This window comes from Amblyomma mixtum, chromosome 5, assembly GCF_055824585.1.
Source record: "Amblyomma mixtum isolate Tamu chromosome 5, ASM5582458v1, whole genome shotgun sequence".
Lineage (NCBI taxonomy): Eukaryota > Metazoa > Arthropoda > Arachnida > Ixodida > Ixodidae > Amblyomma > Amblyomma mixtum.
In genome coordinates, this window is record NC_143016.1 from 8731290 (window position 1) to 8753308 (window position 22019).

Below are 22019 nucleotides of genomic sequence, written 5' to 3' on the forward strand. Positions count from 1 at the left end.
CTTTCGATTGGCAGCCCATGGGCTGTCCGCTCCGAGGCAGCCCGTCATCAACGCACTGAGGCCCCAGGGCATCCTAACATCCACCGCAGTTTTTCTCTCGCAGCTTCTGCCCCAGTGGCATGAGTGACCCTGTGCAAGCAGCGCACGCATTACGAGAGCAGGGACACATGTCTCCTTGCTCGGATTCAGGCAAAAAGTTGCTGCGTCTTACCTGTACCTTTCATATTTTCTATACTACCTGCGCTATACATCTGGCAACATGCTCAACAGAAGTGCACTTGAATGAAACACAGCGATACACAATGTTAGTGGCTGGCAGTAGTCACGCACAGTATTCATTTCGGGCTCTGCCTATTATCACTGCTTTCCGTTTTCGTCTACATTCTTAAAACACTTTGTCACTGGCTCCTCCACTGCAGCTTGTGCACATTTACATGCCTTGTGCGGAATTCTGGGTGGGACAGCGGAGATAACCAGCCCACGTTCAGTGCGTATTTTGCCAAACATTTATGGCATGCCAGCTTCCTTAACAAAAAAACAGTGCTGACTGTCTCTTTTTTTGAACGTGTCACTAAAGTCTTCATTTGTGCTGTCTCATATGGAAAGCTGTTGCAAAGAGCCAGTACAAAGGCTGCCCACGCCAGTTTTTTGGAGCATCGGAGTTTCTCCCCAGATGCTTCTCCATGGTTGACTTTGGTCACTTTTCTTTTAATAGTCTATTTTCAGTAGCCTGAGACTTTTTGTGGAAGCTTGCAGTATCTCGGAAATATGTAAGACGTCACCACAGCATTTTAGGTGTAATCTTGTACCATGTAAAATTGTGCACAGCAATGTGACAGTGAGCCTTTCAGGCATAAAATGGTTCTTTTATATGGTTGTTTACGTGGTTTATTGAATAGCAGAGTTAAATTAAATGGGTTGCTCATTTCTGTTTTCATGTATTTTGGCTAAATATTGAACGAGTCGTAATCCTTTAATTATTTACATGCTTTCTACCTAAGCTGCACTAAATATTGGTTTTTCAAAAGTTTGCTGCTTATCTGAAATCGTAATGGAAACCTGGTATGTGCCAAGCAGGCAGTGTAGGCTGAGCAATACTGTGTGCTGTTTTTATCTTGTTTGTTTGCAATATATATATAAATACTATATAGCTGTTTAGATAGCATCTTGGGTAGTATACAGGCAGGCACAATAGGGTCGGCTGCCCCAAAGTGCTCTTGCAAATATTGTATTCCCTCACTCGCTTTGTCTTTGGCATTCTTAACAGCCTTTGCTAGTTGCCCTTGTGATTTGGCTATAATGCAGTTTTTCGCTATAAAAAGGAAGCCTTCTGTATAGCTCTTTTGGTCATTGGGGCAAGCTGTGCTTATCACACAAACACATTGAATCTGACTTTTTGCTCAATTTAGGCGTTCTCAAGGAAACCTGCTTGGTGTTAATCAGTTCAACTGCAGTGTAGAGCCGACTGTAGTTGTAGTACGAATTTCACAATGTGCACTAGAACACGATACATCTTAATGAACTAGCATACACCCCAAGGGAATCATAACAGCAGCATTACTAAAGCTCGCTGAGGAATTCTTTGTAGCATTGAAGGGTTCACACAGTATTTGCTTTACGTGTGTCTGTCCTCAATTTACTGACAGCCCTGGGCTGCAGTATGTCTTCCACTGTATATAATGCGCTTTCCTCCCATCGTGCCGATCTGGGTGAGCCATCTGTGCTCTCTCTAAAGTCTCTTTTTTTTTTATTTCCCTCTCCCCCTCCCCCTCCTTGGCATGGCATGCACTACTCGTTGATTGTGCCTTTCCTGCTTGCTGTTTCATGATTTCCTGCCATGTGTGCACTTGCTTCCCACTTGCCTGAAGCTCCCCCCCAATGCAGTACTTCATGTCAGTGGCGTTGCTACTGCCACTGAATGAGAGCTGCAGTGGTTTTGCTGTGCTGCAACGCTCAGCTAAACAGTGCCGATAGATGCGCAACCATTAAACCACCTGCACAGAATAAGCATATGGGCGGAGATAGCATCAGTTGAGGTGGATCGGGAACACCGTGCATTCTTATTTCAAGCATTGCTTGTATCACAAGGATTAAGTTCAGTTTCTGCAAGTGAAATATGCTCCCTTTGTTAACACCGCGCGTCTATAGTCTGCCATTGATCAGCTTGATAATCTTTTCATGTTGTAATTTACAAGGTGGTCTCCTGTAAACTGCTCTACTAGTAAACCGTAGAGTAGATCAGTAGCCTACAAAGCAAAAAAGCGACGATTGCTTTGATTGTGATTAACTTCGATCTTTCGCCTCCTGTCGTTTTTCGCACATCAGCAAGAACATAAGCGCCCTCGAAGTCTATTCAAGCTCAAGCTGAAGCGCTCAAAGACCACTGCCTCGTCTTCATCATCCTCCACGTCAGTGACGCAGCCACCCGCCAGAACAGAGCCATCCCTTTCCATCAGCAGTGGAGGCGGAACTACTGACGATGGTTCAGCAGGCCCCGTCAGTCTTCTCCCCTGCAAGAGTGGGGCGCACTGTGGCACACCAGAGTCTGCCTCTTCTCCCCCTCTCTCAAAGTCACCAACACTGGCACCTAGGTCGCCGGCGACGAGCTCAAAGTCACCGGCAAAGTTGTCACAACACGGATCTCCTGAAAAGTCGGCGGCTGCCGGCTGCCAGCAAGGAGTGTCCTCCTGGTCTGCGGAACAAGTGGCGAGCTGGCTGGCGGAAATACAGATGCGCGAGTACCAGGAGCACTTCCTGCGGCATGACATTCGTGGGCCCGAACTGCTAAGCCTCGAGAGGCGGGATCTCAAGGTATGCGCTGACCTACTCAGTGTGCCATTTTTTAACCTGTAGCCATGGATTGGGTTGTACTGGTGTTTTATTGGGGTTAAGCTCTTTATTCCAGCTGTGCAGTGCAAGTTTCTTCTTCTTCCCCTTTTTGTTGTTTTTATATAATTATGATTAGCCAGGTAATCAGCCAACCATTTAAAAAACATACTTCACAGATATGTATATAAAACATGTCTAGTCCTCCTTCAGCATGCCAGATTTTCACATGGGTTTTTAGATTTGCTACATTTGCTAATGCTGATATGATAAATGTATCAAGTGTGTAGACTTTTTTTTTTGTTGTTTTCAATCGAGTAACTGTCTGTCATAAGTGTATCAAACTGTTCCGCTATATTGCATCGAGTAGTAATCGCATACAGGCTTCAAGCGCACCAAAACTTGCGGGATGCTGCACAGTCAGCACCCAGAGGGCAAAGCATTCACAGCAGTGCACTGTGCAGGAGCTGGGAATCACCAAAGTGGGCCACATCAAGCGAATCCTGCAGGCAGTGGCGGACCTGAAGAAGCCCTTGCCCAAGCGTCACGGAGTTGTGTGAGAAGAGTTTTTGCAGCCAGCGGATGATGAAGGTCGTTCTTGCGGGCAGTGACGGAACAAAAATTGAAAATCAGAGGGGCTCGCATGCTGCCAAAATATTGGGACCACCAGGAACATAGATGCAGTGCCAGTCTGGCCGGACAATCTAGCTGCCACTGTACGTGCAGGCCCTGCCATCTTTTTATTTCAATCAACTGACATTCCATCACATATTGTGCTGTGGAAATGCTGGTTGCTGGAGCCACTGTACATACTAGTGTCACTCGGCAGTGCACCAAAGTGACTGCAGAACTGGGGTGTTCGGTCCAGCATTAAAGAGAGCACACTGGTGGCATGCAAGAAACGACCATTCTCCAAATATGGGAGAAGGGGCTGCCGTCATTTTTTTTTTTCTCGTTTTCCAAATAGCTCTTCTGTGGATGAATGAATATTGTGGCACATTTTCAAGCTTGGCAAAAATAGCTTTGGTTCTCGAGTGCCACCAGTTTGTTCCCTTTCATATTGGACTGTACTACACATTTGCGCTTGAGCTGCTCCAGCTTTGCTTCACACTCACACCAACTGCCACTGCCTTGCCGCAAATGATGGGCAGAGACTGACATCGCCACAAGCTTCTGTGTCTAAGCTGGTATTAAACCACTTTGCTGGTAGCTTCCATTCCATTTTGAATACTTCCGGTGATGCTGTACGAAGTACAAAGGTGGCTAAACTAAGATTACCTACATTAACCTTGAACTCTTTGCAGTGTAGCATTTTTGTAGACCCAAGTGGAGAAGCTCTGAAGCAGGCGTGTGCACACTGCTAAGGTGACATTGCTTGCTAGGGAGTCCTGATTTGAGGCATTGGTGCATAATATGTCGGCAGGAACGATTAACTACTCAGTAACCTTTCAGATTGGACCTTTTTACATATTCTGTTGCACTGTCATGTATTTATCACTTCTAAACTCCAGGTGCCTCAAGGTAGGCACTGTACGTAACAGCTTGACACTCTTTCTTTTATGTTTGTCTGCTTGCACTAAGAAAATTTTCAGACTTTTGTGTAGCATTGACAGCCTAAGGTCACATGTGCAAAACAATATTGCAAGACGTATTTAGGAGATATTTAAGTTCAGAATTGTGCTCCATTGATGCCATCTGCTTTTTTCATGGCACGTAGTAGAATTCTGGCCGTGGTCTTAATTCTAAATTCATTACTGCAGAATTGGACCATATTGCTACCTACCCCTCAGGATATATGTAACGTTGTTTATATGGTTCGAAAATTTTCAATAATCACTTGCATATATTTCATATGAGTGAACCATCTGATGTCTGATTAGGCCCATAGAAAGTAGTACTGCTTTTAATTTGGAAAGGTTTCACACGTAGACTTTGTCCAAAATATTAGTTTATTTATATGAGTGTCGTGCAACTTGCAGAAACAGTCTCAGACAAGTTTCAGTAATTGACAAATGCGCATTTACTGACCACGTTGCATAACTCAGGCCAGCTCAGTGAGACTGATTTGAAGAGCTGATACACTGTTTCGCCGATGAAGGCAGCTGACCACTTGAGCTGCTTTATTAGCCCATCTTCAAATGATAGCAGTTGTTTACTGCTCCACACAGCTTGTTGCAGATGGAAATGGTACAGTAATCCAGCTTAGATCTGTCTGCCACAGTGAAAAGCTGTCGCCTGGGTTTCAGCTGTGGCATACTAGAAGCCTCATGACTACTGTCTTCTTAATCACAGCACATCACAATTGGACAGACAGTACAGGAATACTTCTTGCACAATCAAAGAAGCTTCAAGAAGGGTACCTATGAGACCCTGGGTATAATGTCAATATTTCAAAAGGTCAATGCAAATAATATAGGATACCGTAGGGATTGTTGTTTTGCAGAATTTTGTTTTGTTGTTTAGAAGACACTTGAGTCAGTATTGTTTCTGCTGCAAGACAATCCCAATGGACATGGAAACTCCCCTGGACGTCCTGCGGATGTTCAGGATGTATGCAGGATGTCCATGGAAGGTTCCGTGCCCATCGGGTTTAAAATTTATGGGTGGCAAACTTTCACACTGAGGCAGTGACTGGTGGGTCAGCACTTCTAGCATGCTTCTTGAGAGCAAAACTGCATTTCCTTTTCAGTGTTCTGTTTCTCTTATGCACTCGTGTGTATTTGCTGTAGTCTTTACTGCTCTTCGTCAAGGCCGCACTTCCCAATGCCCACACAACCACGTGCACAAACTTCTGTGTCTCATTCCCGGTGTCTGTTCCCCTGTACAGCAACTTTTTTATACTGCACATACCAGCAATACCAGTTGTGCCAACCTGCACTTATGTGTATCTCTGTAATTTAACCATCACCACGTGTACACCAAGCCCAAAAAACCTTCACCTCGCTTGCACATGTGCATCCACTCGTTCTCATGATGACCACTGTGTACTCTGCAGTGGCTTCTTCTGTGTGACCGCCAGTGCAGAGAGTATTCATAATTTTTTTTTTTGTGTTGCTCAGGGAGGTTAAGCCTCTTTCACACCTGAGAGCTTGCTTTTCAGTGATCTTCCACTGATTGGTGCTGTTTTTCAGATTTTCGCTTGTGAGCAGATTCTTTGACAAGCACAGATTGGCAGTTCAGCTCAGCTAGGCACAGCCTGTTTTAAAAGGATGGTGGGAGTACGTTGCTGATTATTCTGGTAAAATACAGGAACCAGAGTGATGCATAACAGAGTTGTGGAAATTTCTGAATGTGGGTGAGTTTGCTTCAGCTGTGCTTATTTTGGTCACTTCATGATGCAGTTATTGGCTAGATTAATTTGTCTATCATTGGGATTGTAACCCTGCAGTGATATTATTATTATCGCCTGTTATGTGGGTATACATCCAATGCAATGAGAGCTTGGTCGGTTAAGGTGTGATACTTTTTAGGCAAGTGTAAATATAATTTTTCTTCATCACTGCCTTGCTTATTCAAAAGGCAGCATTCAAAACCAGTATTTCAATGTGCAGCAACTTCTGTAAATATTACAACGAGGTAATTGTGTTTAAATGCACTCCTGCAATAAGAATGCCTGTTGTGCACAAATGGCTGCGTGGATACAAGGTTGCTTCTTGTAACTTTTTGCAATAGATTATAATAGAATGTGCACTGCTTATATTTCATAATAGCTTTAAGATCTTAGGTTAGTTCATTGTTTTGCTGCATCACATATTATTACTATTTTGAGTTGTCACTTGCACTTTATGAAATATGGAAACTTTCGTTACGAATGCTTTGTTTTCAGATGACTGAAAAGCAGCAGCAAATATTGCATGAATAGGCGCGGTCACCCCAGACTAGCTGGGGTACAGGCCTCCCAATTTGTTGAGCTCATCATCAACTGCTGATGAGTTAACAGTGCATATAAAGCGACCGTTTAGTAATGTGCACAACAGTAAATGGTAGGTTACCTGTGAGATTATCCTTTGAAGTAAAGTGTGTTGTCCTCACTGCTTGAATTTAAAATAAAATATGCGATGCTGCTGAAAAAGTTAGAAAACACGACGATTCCTCTAGTTCAGCATTTTTCTATTTTAACGGAACTTGTGTGTTAAAAAAAAGAAAGAGTAAGTTACAGATTAAGGTTCTCTCCAATAGCGGCACACTTGCCACCCATGTACAACATTTGATATACCAAATGTATTCGCTAGGTTTGCAAGTTTTTTATAGCCCTGTGTTCCGGAAGTATTTATGGCACATCATTGGAGCTCTATGTGGGCCAGAAGTACACAGTGTGTTTGCAGGGAGAAATTTCTCAGGAACAAAAAGAGAGATTTTATTTTACCTTCCAACTTCAGCTGGTCACAGTGCTGAAATTTGTAATTAAGTTTTTTTTTTTTTTTTAAACTGGGTGAGGTTGTAAACTGGGTGAGATGAGAAGCTGAGAAAGGTCACTGAAAATGTTACAGTCGAAGGGTGTTCCTTGCGCAAAAGCAGATGTGCAGTGTAACTATGGTACAAAGGTAGAAAAATTTTGTGTAGCTGTAGGTAGAGCACCTTCTTGCGAGAGGCAACTTGTGACAAAGACCAAACAAATCTTCTCTTTTATGTGGCTCTTTAGTGGCTTGGCTGGGCTAAATGCCTTGAAATCAGTGCCTTTTTCTGGCTGTGCCATTTTTTTTTTTTTTTGTCTCATCAGAATGCTAGGCATGGAAGGAAGGCAAAGAGAACAAAGTGATGGAGTAAATCCTTGCTGTTTTGCACTGATGAGCTATCAAGGAGAACAAAGGTTGTTTCGTGTTACCTGTGCATGTATTGAGATATCATTGTGTAGTGTAGTTTTTTCTAAAAATCTTACTGATGTGTCAAACTGCAAACCTTCGGGAGCTTTCTTGATGCTTCATGTGTAAAATGTATTTGCTTTGTTATAAAGATATGTGTCAAAAAATGCTAAATTTTCACTTTTAGTTAATAAATATGTTAACATCATCAAAAGATAAATATACTGAAGGAATTGAGCTACTGAGAAGAGTTTAATTTTGAAACACAATTGAAATGGTTTTATGCCATTCTTGAAATACAAGGTGCACATCTACTCGTCCATCACGCAGTGTTGTATAATATAAGGAGCATCTTTCATGTCCTCTTTCTATTTGGTTGAAGTTACCTTTGAAGTCATCGATACATCTGCATTTGCTGTCATCTTGCTGACATTAATTTTTCTGCATTCAGGATGCAAGCTCACATTTCAATAGTTCTGGATGTGGTGAAGTTTTAAATTATTGCGCATAGAAAGTAGACCACATGCTGGATTTGTCCTGTAGTCATGTTCCCACTTGACAACTCTTTTGTTATTGGTCAATTTGGATGTTGTACCTTAAAGGTATTGTAACCCTTGTAGCAGGAATACCAACTTTTCATTGTTACTTAATGAAGTGTAGCCTTTGGCAGTCAATGTCTTTCCCTCTAGGTTGGCAAGGGCCCTTACAGTCCTCTGCCAGCAGTGTGTCCCCTTATGTCTTCTCCGCATTATCCTGGTAGTACTATACAATTCTGGCTGCCACATCAAGTGTGGCACAGGTCATACACAAGCACATAATGCAGCAGCAAGAGCAGCGCTTGAGTGAGTGCCATTACTTGTTAATGTGAACATACATGTTTTGTATGTCTGGTGAATCACATATGCACCTCTATAACAACCGCCAGACGCATTTCTCTTTGCTACCCCCTTCTCGCTCCTGGAACAGATTTCCTTGTCGTTTGGAGAATGTGCATTTTTTGCATTGTGACTGATCTGGGCACCATGCTGGGAACTAGTAGAACAATCAAAGATAAAGTAATTCATCTGCAGGGGCTTTGACCTACATCACTGTCTAGTGGCAGTGGGTTCATGCCATGTTTACATCTCTCGGTACACAGTGTAAATGAATGACACAGCTCCTCAGCATTAATTTGTTTGTGTCAGTTGTGCTAGTCTCATGTACAGCTGGCCATTTAGGACAGCCTGGAACAAAAGAATGCTTGGAAGCAATTGTATCTTTGAACATGCATATTTGCAGCACATATTTTCCCCTCTCGCTGGTGTGCCATCTGATGCTGAGAGTCTGCAGCATGCATATACTGTTGACCATGACTCTTATTGAGGTCAGGTTTCTATGAGGCAGAAGACAACATCAAAACAAGCCTGGATACCCACACACTGTCATCTCAATATCCATTTCAAAGGAGTGGAAAGCTTGTGTGAGACTTCGGTTTGCCCTTACATGATGACAAATACTATTGTGGGATGACAAAAAAGTATTAAAAATAAAACTTCCAGATTGTGCTGCTAAATAACATGGAATGATAATCAAACTTCTGTATAAGTATTGCAGCTGCCACATCTTATAAAAGAAAAAAAAGATTTAAAATAGCTAAACAGCTATTGGAATCAGCTACAAAGAGATCTGTCATTGTGGTTTTAATTGGTTTTTAGTTATATTTAAGGCACTTATCTTGTATTGTTCTCAGATCTCTAAATAGTCCATGTGGGAAGCCGAATAGAACTTGACTTGGTAACTCATTGCAAAGGAGTGTAGAGTTATAACTCATCAAAATCACCCTCATTACTGCAAAAGGTGCGTAATCACTGTACCTCTCTCGAGTGCCATGCATGGCACATATGTGAAATGTGCTTGAGCCTTTGCGTCTGTCACCTGTCACACCTGTTTTTCTTTCAACTTCTGGTATCTAAGGTCTCGTGCTACATATTTTATGTACTCCTGATCACTACAGCACCAACAATTAATGTATGTTGTTCTCTGTAAAGATGCCAGCAATCGCGCAGCATGGTACCTCTTGTACAGATCACAATGCTTCATCTAGGGGTGTAGACAAACGAAAAAAAAGAAAGAGATAGTTGTAGGCCACATAGATTAGAATATGTTTTTTGTTTTTTCTAAACAGTAACACCACTATAGCTTGCGAATAAAACCTTTCTCTTAGTTATCATTTTTTGCATTTTTTTTTTGCCAGTGTTTTAAGCCCTCTAATTGGTTCTACACAGTCTGCTGTCTAGCTTCTCTGAGTGTGCTGTGTACTGCAAGTAGGGTTAGAGTGGCTACTTCACCCAGTGCGCTAGCGAATGGGGAGAGTAAGTTGTATGTCGACAGTATTGACCGCCGTGCCTGATGAGAGGTTGTATACCTTTCCCCACTCCACTTTTTTTTCATCATCTCCACGTGCAGTATGTGCTCGAGGGTGCTGCTGGGTATGACATCCGCGGCGTTATTCCCTCTTTCAACAGGGTGTATTGTATTGCACTTTTGTTTTCTCCTCAAATGAAACAAAACGGGAAGTTTAGCTGTCATTCAGCTTAACAGTGCATCTCTTGCTGTAGTATAAGAATGATATTCTTTTTGCTACTTTTACCCGTGATGAAAGAACCCTGTTTGTCAGATTGCTATGCATTCCTATGTTCTGATGACGAGGCATACAAATCTGTTTAGTCACCTGCAGCTTGAAAGCTCCACTTTGCATAAAGTACTGTGCAAAAGGTGTCATACATGCTTGTTCTTCGCACCAGTTTTTAGTATCTTTACTTTTGTTTTCAAACTTGGAAGTAAAAAGAATACCCTGAGGTTGTTAAGTTCAGGAAGTAAAAAGAATACCCTGAGGTTGTTAAGTTCATAATAGGCTCCTTCAGCATTTTCTTCCTCTATTTTTCACAGGCTTTATTTGTGATGGTAAATAAAGCACTGCATTGACCGACAGTACACACTATTCGGAAATTTGAAGTTTTTTCTGTACTGAAATATTCGCATGAAAATCTACTTGGTAAATATATCTCTTATCCTTACTACATAATGTGTGTGAATATGAAAAATGTACTTTCGCATTTTCTGTAACTTTACAAAGGCATTGTGGTCTTGGAGTTTTACACCTTTGGCCCCGTGCCTCATGTGTGGGCTTCGGTAGGCTTTGTTCACGGAAGTATGATGCTCCTTTTGTTTACCATGCAGCGTTTTGTGTGAGAAAAATTATGGTTAAAGTAGTATCGTAACAGCACATAACTTGCACGTGCGTGTCTCTTGCCCTGCCTCGTTTTTGGGGCGATATGATTACATATAGTTTCCTTTACCTGTGTGCACCTGAGCACATCGCATGCATGCGAACGCGAATGCGTGTTCGTTTTCGGAGCGGGTGCTAAATTACACCCTCTTTGCGTATTTGTTACATGAAACACCCTTGGCGAAGAGTACAAACCGCATGGGCGGGCGCGTGAAATCACGCCAGCTGGCAACACCTACTGTATACTGCTACTTATTACTACTACTGCTACCACCAGTACTGCTACTACTATACTGTATACGTGGATCTTGCATATACAAACTTGTATGGTTTCCCCACCGGCTTGTGGCCAATATGTGAGTGTATACACTTTTTTGATGGTTATACGCACGAGTGCGTCGCTTTTCTCTGTGTATTTTTGTGTGTGTGTGCGCGTGGAGATTCGTCACGTGATCGTTTGTACACACAGGCGCACGCCCTAAGGAGTCCGGGTCATACATGTCAGGCACATTCCTTCCCCTCTTATTATTCTTCTTGGGGCAAATAAAGGATGTCCACAACTCAGCCTTTCTTCCTTTGTGCTGTTATTGTTGACTCGCACTATTGCAGTGCAGCACTGTCCTCGCCTCCAGACTGTTGTGCACATGTACATATGCAATGATGCCTACGAGATGATCTGGCTTTTTTTTTTCTTGAATTTTGTGTATACGTATTGTTCTTTGTTCTGTTCAGTGGCAATAAACGACATATGCTTCAGTGCGAAACCTGAACGTGTTCTGTGTGATGTCTAATTCTAGGCACAGCCAGCTGGGTGCAAAGTACTTTGGGCTCACAGCTGGAACATAATTTACTGCAGCGGTGGCCTAATGGCTCGAGCATCCGCCTCATATGCTGGGGCTATGGGATGTCGTCGGCCGTAGTCCTATTGAGTCCTATCTTAGTCCAAATCAGCTTCCGTTCTTTCCGTTCTAGACAGGAGCCTGCCGCTATCTTAGCTTCGATGCACACTTCATTTTCAACAAATAGCTGCCATATCTGTTCGTTATTCATGATAGGTGGTGTCCGGCACTGTAGCTGCTCCACATGGCATGTTAAAAATGTCATGAGTGCATCGTGAGCACAGCGACCAACCAAGTTTTACGGCAGCATATATCCACTTGTATGGTTAGCTCTATGGGACATACCACGTAGTGTGAGCAAGGATTGTAAAGTATTTTTTAAAAATGTGTTGCCTGTATAACGGTAAACAAATACTTTTTGTACAGGGCAAGCTGAAACTTCTTTTTCTTGTAATTATAATTAATTTGTTAGAATTATACAGTCATCAACTTCTGAACACTTTGACAGGTTAAAAACTGCAACTAAAATTTTGTAGAATGACAAAACAGACCTGAACATAACTCAGTTTTCTTACAATATGGGTATTTATTGCAAATGCCTGCTTTGCCCAGTGACAACACACATCTAAAGGATGTCTTGTGAATTCTTGAAAGAACATGTGGATATTCAGAAAGTGTGGAGAAACTCCTGTGGACATCCTTCACATATCCTTTTGGACACACTTTCTCCGTCCAAGCGAGGTCCGTAAGAAGTCGCACCTTGGTTATTGGTCAAATAATGATAAATTTCTACGGGGATTTCTATGGGCCCATAAGAAAATGTCCAGCTCATGTGAAAAATATTCACAAAGCCTAATTTACATTTCCTGCAATTTAGACGAAAGAAATGACAGTTGATTACAATAGTGTAGCTGCTTGTCCCACTGCTGACATTTTTATGGGTAAAATCTGCATAACAACTGTCAGCGAACATATTTAGCAACAAGCATATGCAAAACACAGATCAGACTACAGTGCAACACCAGTTCACATTAATTGAGCATATGCATCGGCAGAATGAAGAATTTCCACGAGCATAATAGTCCAAATCTAGGACCCTCCTTTTGGAGCCAGTGGCTTTGGCACATTAAGCAGTATTTTCAATTACGAATCTATGATAACATAAAACAAAATATGAAAATGAGCAGAACACATTGCAGATGTCTTTTATTAAAAAAAAACATAAGCCCACTCTACCATCTTTGTCCCCAACATTATGCAAGCGTAATGAGATGTGATTCAAGTAAATGTCTATAATATCACCCGAGCGGGATATCTACCAAATAATGTGTTAGGACATCTCTACAGAAAGAATATGCATATCAAGTTAGTGTCCGTAATATCACCTGAATGGGATATCCACCAGATAATGAGTTGGGATGTCAAAAAAAAGAACTTGCCATGGACATCCCTCGCAAGTACTCAATGGTGATGCGATATTTGTTGATTCGGATATCCCTGCATAGGGCCTGGTGTTGTCGTTGTGTCGCGATGTGAAAGAAGCGCGCGAAATACCGGATGGGTACGAGGAAGGCCCACACTTCTGCATGAGCACATGCATCGATTGTTTGAACCCGAAAGTCACCGGGCAAAAACAGTGAACAAAACTGTCCCACATTCTTCCACACTTGCAGCAGTCGTTTATACTGTGCAGTACAGAAAAAGAAAGCACGGCGATTAGAAGAAGATGTGCATGCGTGCACATTTGTAATATCGAGGCCTATCAGTTCACATGCACTTCCCGATTCGTGGCCCTAATGTCGATACGTGCCACTACACGTCCGGAACATTGAGAATCCGCACCAACCCGCTGCACTTTAATGATGTTGCCACGTAAGATCCTTATGGGAAAGGGCTTTCAAGGAATGTACAAGGAGGCGGCATGCTTTCGGGTGTAGGAAAAAACGTCCCCGGAGAAAAGGTCCCTGGAAAAAAGGTCCCCTGAGGAACCACCGTATAGGAAAAAATGTCCCCAAGTGAAGAAAAAAATTTCTTCCGGAACCCACCTGACAGAAAATTGCCCTCTGTATTAGACTCTTCTTTGTATTTGAGAATAGATGTAAGCATGAAGTATTTTGTAGTACCAGACCGCGCCATGGTCACGCAGTCCAGGTCATGCAAAAGGAAAAGCACCTCTGCATGTGACTTCGCAGGAGCGCCGAGCGATCCTGAGATGCACTTGCTCTGGACCACTTCCCTTTCGCCGCCATCATTTTTCTTTATGGGCGCCCTGTATCTGTTCGTTGTTTAGTCGCTTCCGTGCCGACATCTGTAATCGCTGTAGCTTGCATTGTTACAGCTTGCCAAGAAGAAACGCAGTCCAAGCCTTGATGTCACGGTGAAATGCGACGACAGTAAAAGGAAATGAGTTGCTGGGTGAAAACCAATACAATTTAGCTTCTATTTAGTTTGTGTATCGAGATGTCCTCATCATGTGTTTTGCTGCAAACCTTCCAAGCTTTCAGCGGTAAACAACTGCCACACTTGCGTTGCTCTGAACATGCCGTTGCATTTACGGGTCAGTGACTCGTTCCACTGGCAAACAACTTGTATCCGGCTTATGCGAGCAGTACATGCATGTGAGTCGCATGCATGCGAGCTGCATCACATAGGAGTCAGAGGCAATGAGGTGGCAGACAGTCTCGCCCACAAAGCTCTGTCATGAAATTCACCAAAAAAGTCCCTCCAGATGGAAAACGTTTCTTCAGAAAAAAGTGCTAGATTATTTCAGTACCCTGTGGAGTGAGCCCCACTAGCCATATATGACCAAGGGTCTGAGGAGATCCCAGCCCACTCTACTACATCGAATTCGAACGAGCTCTGCTCGTACTCCTGCCTGGATGCATGAGACGGGCATGGCATCGTCTCCGCTATGTTCTATATGTGGTGTGTGCGGGGATACAGAACATTATATTATGTACTGCCCAGAGTACAACGCGGAAAGGTATGTGATGTTCGCTTCCTTCAAGAGGGCAGGAGCCCTTCACAGTACAGTTCAGAACATTGTCTACCCGAGTGGAAACCAGTCATACAGAAGAGAGGCTTCATGCCTTCTTTTAACATTCCTGCAGAACACTGATCTTGTCCCTAAATGGTGACAGCAGGGACGATCTATGGTCTTCTGTGATTTAATGTGTGTGTAGATAGTGCCTTCTGGAGTGGTATGTTATTCTGTGAGTGAGCGTGTACATGGATGGTGACTCTGCAATGGACTATGTTCTACTGTGACTGAATATCTGGAGTGGATAATGTTGTGCTGTGAGTGAATGTGTGCATAGATGGGGACTGTGGGAGTGGCCTATGTTTTATATTGTAAGCGACTGTGGGCATAACGGGGCAAATCTGTCTGGTTTTAGGACATTCTTAACATGGCGCAATTGCCAGCAGAATAAACAATATGATTCCACCTACAGCAACTCAACTCAGCAACTCATGCATGATACGTTTGATGCCACCCGTTTGGGGACATTTTTTCCTACTTCGTAAATCGGGACGTTTTTTCCGGGGATGTATTCCGGGGACATTTTTTCCGCGCGGGGACGTACCTTCCTGGGACGTTTTTTCTGGGGACATTTTTTCCGGCTCCTCATGCTTTCATATGCCAGAGAAAAGTTCGTACAGCTAAGCTTAGCGCATTAATCAGTGATACATGATAAATGCGCTTATAATAATGTGACCAAGAATGGCGGCGGCGCAGACGAGCCCGGACCTCTCTCTTCGAATCAGCCATGGTAGAAACGCGGCACGGCGACGTTCAGCAAGATGCTACACTCCAGCAGCGCACGACCGTTAACGTGTTCGGCGGCTTCCGGCACGGTCCGACGGTGCCTGGCGCCGTGCAGCCGCGACTGCCATGCCAGCTGCATTTCGCGCGGGTAGCGCGGGCCGCGCAGCCGCCATGTACCGGCCCGACCGGACCGTTCCTCCTATCGCTGCGCTGCTTTGCGAATCCACGACAGATAGCGTGTCAGATGTTCTGCGCATGCGCAGAGCGTCGGTATGTCGGTACCCGGCGGTATGGTCGGACTGTAGGCGGGCCGCCTGGCGTGGCGTTGCCAGCTTGACGTTATACCGTTCCGCGCCTTCAGGAAGCCGCATTTCTTCAAAAATATTAAAGCGAAAACCTTTAATGTCTCATCGTCCGTCCGTCCGTCCGCGAAAACTGTCACATTATAGCTGTCAATCATCCTGATGACGTCATCAGTGGTGTAATACGCCGTAACCGTAGCAACCATTAATTAGTAATTACTCATGAGCAACATATATGCAGTCAAATCGGTGCGAAAAGGCTTGAATTTCGCTTCGCGCACTTTAGATCGTCGAAGTGCCCCCCTAATTTTTTTTTTTTTTTTTATGAGGCTAAGTGAGCCTGAGCTTAAAAATGGCGATGTCACCACCCTTGCCGTGAAAGTTTTCCTTCCTCCATTACCCTTCCAAATAGCAGTTGCTAGGGGGCCTTCATGTGCTTTTTTGCACATGAAGCAGGCGCAGTTGCATATGCTCTGCGCGCCATGCTGCGCGCCACTTACACGCTATGACGTCATGCTGCGCGCCGCTCCATCAGCTGCCGATTTTGGCACCACAACCTGCTGCTTCTCGGCGCTGGTCTGCATGTGCTCCGACCCCTCACAGGCTACGCGATTCAATGAAACAGCTCTCGCTGCATGCTTTCCGCTCGTTCCGGACTCTGACGGTGCATATCACTGGCATTTATATGCATACAGTGGAATAAAATACAACACAATTTTAACTGTGCATAAAGGCTTACACTACAGATGGCAGGCGTGTCAAAGCCTCAAAGGGCTTGACTGGCAGTGCACCGTCGCTGAAAATTGCACAAAGCGGAAACGTGTGCTCGAGATCTGCAGCAGTAATATCGCTTTTGGCGATACTGGATGTTACGAGATACAGTAGCATATCTTCAGAATCTGGAATGCGCGGTGCTTGGTTGACGCCCAGAGAAGCGCTCGGCTGCTCGGGAATGGCACATATAGATGTAATGAGGTTTCAAGGCAAAGCAAAGCTGTCCCACAGGTGTGTAACAATCATAAACAATCGTCTCATAAACAATATTCTGGCTGGTGCAGTTTGCTCAACAGACGTTTCTAAAAGGTACCTTTTTTGGTACCTTTCGGTAAAAGGTACCCCCCCCCCCCCCTTCCCTCACTGAGGTAGGGGAGAGGTAGGGGGGCTCGCGCTGCCGCCGGTAGACCGATCATGGAGCTGCTTCTTCCCACAAGTTCCCTCTCTCGGTCTGCCCGCCGCTGTTGCCCTAGGAGCGGACTCTTCACCTTGCTTCGCCGTTGCCCCAGGAAACAGCTTATCAAGTGCTTTCGGACGTCCTACCCGGTTTAACTACTTTAAAATAACCCTACCATTTTTTTTATTATTATTATTGAATATCCCGACTGGAGCTCCTTTTTATTTCTCCTTTCTGAGTTCTATAAATCCGGCCCTGTACACTAGATCTATAGTTTCAGTATGAATCTTGACCGGCAGTGTAACTTTGTCTCGAACAATATGTGTGAGCTTCTGCGCGAGCGGAAGAGAGCTACCGCTCAGTGGCGGGTAATTGCTGTGTACGTTGGCTTTTTTTTGAGACGAGATGTGCAGCTCAATCGGCTCAAGGAGTCCTTTTCCACGGACGCTAGGCTTCTGAACATGGCTTTCATTTCCGTTTTGACTTAGTTCGAGTGTCATTTCATAACCACTACTGTACGTCTTGATGGATCAGCGTCAAGCTCTTTAGTTTTTTTTTTTTTTTTTTGGCTTCCACTGAATATAATCTACATCTTTGGTACTTGAGATTTTTAGCTGTTTGGCCCACATTGCAGTGTTAACGTTATCGCGGGAGAGTTGCATAATCTTCCATTTTCTGATTAATTTCTGCTTGTAAGCTGTATCTGAAGTGCTCTATGCACTGCTGCTTTTTGAATGCATTCTAGCCTCTAGCTTGTTCAAGCTGTTTTTGTTCGGAATTATGTATGTTAATTCTTTCTGGTGCTGCAAAAATTATATCGACATTTTGTTTGCTTTACTTTATCACATTTTAGTCTACACATGCGCGTTGATTAGTATCAACTAAAACACCGTATAAACTAAGGCATGCTATTAAAAATTGTGATTTTACTTACATAAGCCACCAACCAATTTTATGACTGGACCATGCGTCGTTATGTACTGGCTAAGAATTGGTCAGTTTGGCAATAAAAGTTGGCCTGCATCTAAGACCTTTTAATACCTTAGTAATCTGCAGTTAGCTGTAGACATTGCCTTGCTGAGCCACTCAGGGGATGAATTGCAAAACATGATCAATGACAGGCAGAGCAGAACGGTGAGTCTAAAAATTAATACACAGAAAGCCAAAGAAATGTTCAACTGTCTCTGAAACGAAATCGGTGGCTCAGTGGTTACGGCGCTCGGCTGCTGTCCCGAAAGACGCGGGTTCGATCCCGGCCGCGGCGGCTGAATTTCGATGGAGGCGAAATTTTAGTGGCCCGTGTACTGTGCGATGTCAGTGCACGTTAAAGAGCCCCAGGTGGTCGAAATTTCCGGAGTCCTTCACTACGGCGTCTCTCATAGCCTGAGTTGCTTTGGGACGTTAAACCCCAATAAACCAAACCAAACCAAACACAGTTTATAGTTGGTAGCGAGGCGCTAGAATCTAAGGGAATACGTGTATAGTTAGGGCCGCAGATTAGTCGCCGCAGATCCGGATCACGAGAGTGAAATAACTAGAAGAATAGGAATAGGGCGGAGGGCATTTTGCAGGTTCTTTCAGATCATGAATGACACGCTACTAATATCCCTCAAGAGAAAGGTACATAACAGCAGTATCTAACCTGAATTAGGAGAGATAGAGAGAAACACTTTAATAAAAAAAAAACAGCATTTAACCGCCGTTTAAAAAATGTTTGGCATGCCGTGGGGAAGGGAATTGGGGAGATAAAGGCTGAAGGAGAGAGTGCGGAAAAGGTAAAAGAAATAAAAAAGGAAGAAGCTTAAATGCGGTCATTAAATGTGTACTAGGGTTCATCGGCGAGTAATGGTGTTACATATGAAATGACGTGCACAGCCCGACAAATGGGCTAACAAAGTTCACTGCGTGAAGAATGCATGAGGGTAACTGCCGTTTTTCATGAGTGATATCGTATATTTAACATCCCAAGGTTTTTGCCCGGGGAAATTCGTGTGAGAAAAAAAGCGTTTTCCGGACTCCGTCCTCTGATAAGCAAATCTAAACTAGCTGATGAGCCTCCTTCGTATATCTGACTTGTTAAAGCAAACAGCGCTGAGTATGCTCATGATTGGAGATTCGCTATGTCTAAGAGTAAATGTGCAGCTGCATGGGGACAGAGAGATAACACAACAATCGGCGGTATATTGCTCACTCTCTCCCAAGGTCTAGTATATGACGCACCCCGCGCCCAGCTCGGATGCCTCGATATGCACGTGGGCGCGGGGTATCAGCAGCGTATGTCTTGAGCGCCTGAAGCGTAATCGCGGTGACTATCAGTCAAGCTGCAAGTGGCCTGCGCGCTATCCGAACTCACTGCACGCGTGACCTAGCTCGTGCTTTACTGGTGCCCTACCGCAGTGGAGTAGACAGAAATACTTTTCAGGGGGTGCTATACGCCGCCGCCGCAAAAAAAAAAATAATAATAATAATAAAGAGAATGAGAGCCTGCGCCCAAACAATATCTTCGACATTTTCTGTTTTAATTATCCGAAGGGTTAGTTAATTCTTTCGTTTACTTTAATATATTTACATAAAAATACGAGTACACTCAGGGGACTTGATTCGTAAAACATTTATTCTCTCACAAAAAAAAAAAACTCGTACGAAAAATCGCGGCTTTTCACAATATTTTTCACATAATACAGCAATACAATAACTTCTGTTTATAACAAAGTCAGCAACCGTGCGAACGAATGGCATTAGTCAGAACTTCTACCCCATGCATGTGAACCTTCTTAAAACGCATTTCTTATTTCCGCGATAGTTCATGCTCATTTGAGGACAATGCAGACAATGAAAAAGTAGGCTGACGTGGACGGTGTGTTTAATTGGGTGAACTGTGCCTAAAATAAAAGGAGTGCCATACGTCATGCGATAGTGACTCTTTTCTGCAGTAACTTCCGCTTCCTATCATAGAGCCGCGGCTACGTACAAGATTCTCTTCGAGAATAAACAACAGAGAACGCTATGCATCAGAACAGTCCCTGAATAATTACTGAAACACAAAAATAAGGGCCACCGTTTGAAATTGAACGCGGAACTGTGGGGCAAGGAAAACGAACGTTACAAAATATTAAAACTGACTTTTGTGAGTTCGCTTCCAAGCTACATTGCCTATAATCGTTCGTTCAACTCCGTGACCATAAAATCGTCCATGTGCGAGGGGGGGGGGGGGGGGGGGGGGGGGAGTGTTATGCAGCGCTCAGAATATTTCAGGGGGGGGTTCTGACATTTAAACACCCCGCCTGGCTACGCCCCTGGCTTAACGTTATCAGCCCCCATACGAAGCAGACAAGCGCGCCTAACGACAGCTACAGCCTTTCCTTTCCACCACCCTCCCAGTTTCTCTCGGAGTATTTATCGGTATATCTGCGCGCATGCCTCAACCGGCAGGAAACACAATCGGAGACGCCCACAGCGTTTATCCATTCTGGCGCCCCGAGATAGCGCTATGGAGGCGCGGCACTTGATCAGTCGCGTATGTCGCGTGTCCGGACGCCCGGAGATCCAAGGGCTGCTCGACTGCGCGACCTCGATCGCCGTGACCGCGAGGCCTTCAGCTTGTGCCCTTTCTTGGATAGCGGCGGCGAGGCCGAGGACATGTAAAGACATTTGTTTTCTCCCACAGTGGTCCACGTATACAGCAGTGCATGAAAGACATTGCGGAGTCGTGGAACATATGCATGTTACTGATGGAACTATAGTACACACGTAATAATTTTCGAATCACACGCGCTGGAAAATCGGAGCCGTGAATTCAGCGTTCAAATTCGTTTATTTCTGCCTCGTAAAAAATAAACTCAAGAGGAGCTGCAAAAAAAAAAAAAGGCTGCCAGAGAAAGCTAGCCTCTTTCGGCTTGGCAGCGGCTACAGCACGCTTCCACGCAAACGGTTTCAAAGTGCAACAGATATGCAGGCGCACAACTAGCAACAATAACGTTGCTGAAATTTAGTCACAGCGCAGTTGATGTGAAATCAACAATGAAAGAAGACTGTATTCACGATATATAAGCCTATGTGCAGCCTTTGCCAAAAGTAACCAGGCTGTATGGTTTGCTTATCTTTCGTATCGTAGAGCCTTCATGGCTTCCCTAAAGATCAAAAAGTCCTTTAAAGGTATGGACAGGGGTTCTCCTTACCATACAGAGATTCAGAGCTTGAAGGTTGCAGCATAACAGCTTGAATATATGACTGAAAAGCAAACCGTCCAGCCTGGTTACTTTTGGAAAAGGCTTTACATGCATGGTATCGACAGTGTCCAGTCTTCCGCATGCCTCGTACCATAACCAAATTTTCGTGTGTGAATGGAGAATGTTACGTGTATAGTTTATATTTCCACGAGTTTCGAATTTGAACCAGGCAGTTATAGAAGCTTTGATTACACCGTGCATTGAATATCTAAATTAGCGCCTGGAGGCACTGGGGTGCAATGAGTACGTGTAAAGGCCCATCTCCATGGACACATCGGAGGCGCACCAGCGCAGCGCTTACGCGCCCAGCGCCGCACCGCGACAAGGGTCGAAAAACACATGCAACTCGATGGCCTGTCGCGGCTACCGCGTTCAGCTCGGCTCGGCGAAGCAAACGGCGCGAAGGGCCGTACCGGATACCGAGAGAACTACGTTCTCTGATTGGTTACACCGACCGCTAACCAGCGAGTCACTTCCGGCGCCGGCGCGAGCGAGGCGCGAATATCTGACATGGACAGATATTTGCCAAGCGCCAGCGCCGGCTCGCGTCGGCGCGTCGCGCATGCGCAGTCCGGCTCCGGCGTACGCTGGCACGTAGGCGCTGCGCTGGTGCGCCTCGGATGTGTCCATGGAGATGGGCCTTTAGGAATTAACTTTACAACGACAGCGGCTGGCATGTTTCACGATTTTGCGGCGTTGGCTTTGTCGTAACACGCCACGCTGATTCGTCAGCATGCAGTGGCGTCATGCATGACGTCACTGCAACGCGCATGGCAACGCGCAGCGTCGTGGTCCGAATACAGTGACGTCACCAGT

General features: G+C 44.5%; 1 protein-coding gene across 3 annotated transcripts in view; it reads left to right on the forward strand.

Moving 5' to 3' along the window:
- LOC149341266 (diacylglycerol kinase delta) overlaps nucleotides 1-11666 on the forward strand; it is a 209058-nt gene extending 197392 nt beyond the window's left edge. Inside the window, exons 29-32 of one of the 3 annotated variants that reach the window (XR_016282896.1) lie at nucleotides 2326-2811; nucleotides 3291-6121; nucleotides 9358-10466; nucleotides 10503-11666. Coding sequence is in view for 1 of the 3 variants with exons in the window: in XM_089543272.1 (XP_089399398.1) it covers nucleotides 2326-2811; nucleotides 3291-3386 (582 nt within the window). In the remaining 2 variants the exon portion in view is untranslated. Of the gene's footprint in view, nucleotides 1-2325; nucleotides 2812-3290 lie in introns of all 3 variants that reach the window. The other 2 variants (XR_016282895.1, XM_089543272.1) reach the window with 2 other exon arrangements.
- Nucleotides 11667-22019: the final 10353 nt, after the last annotated feature.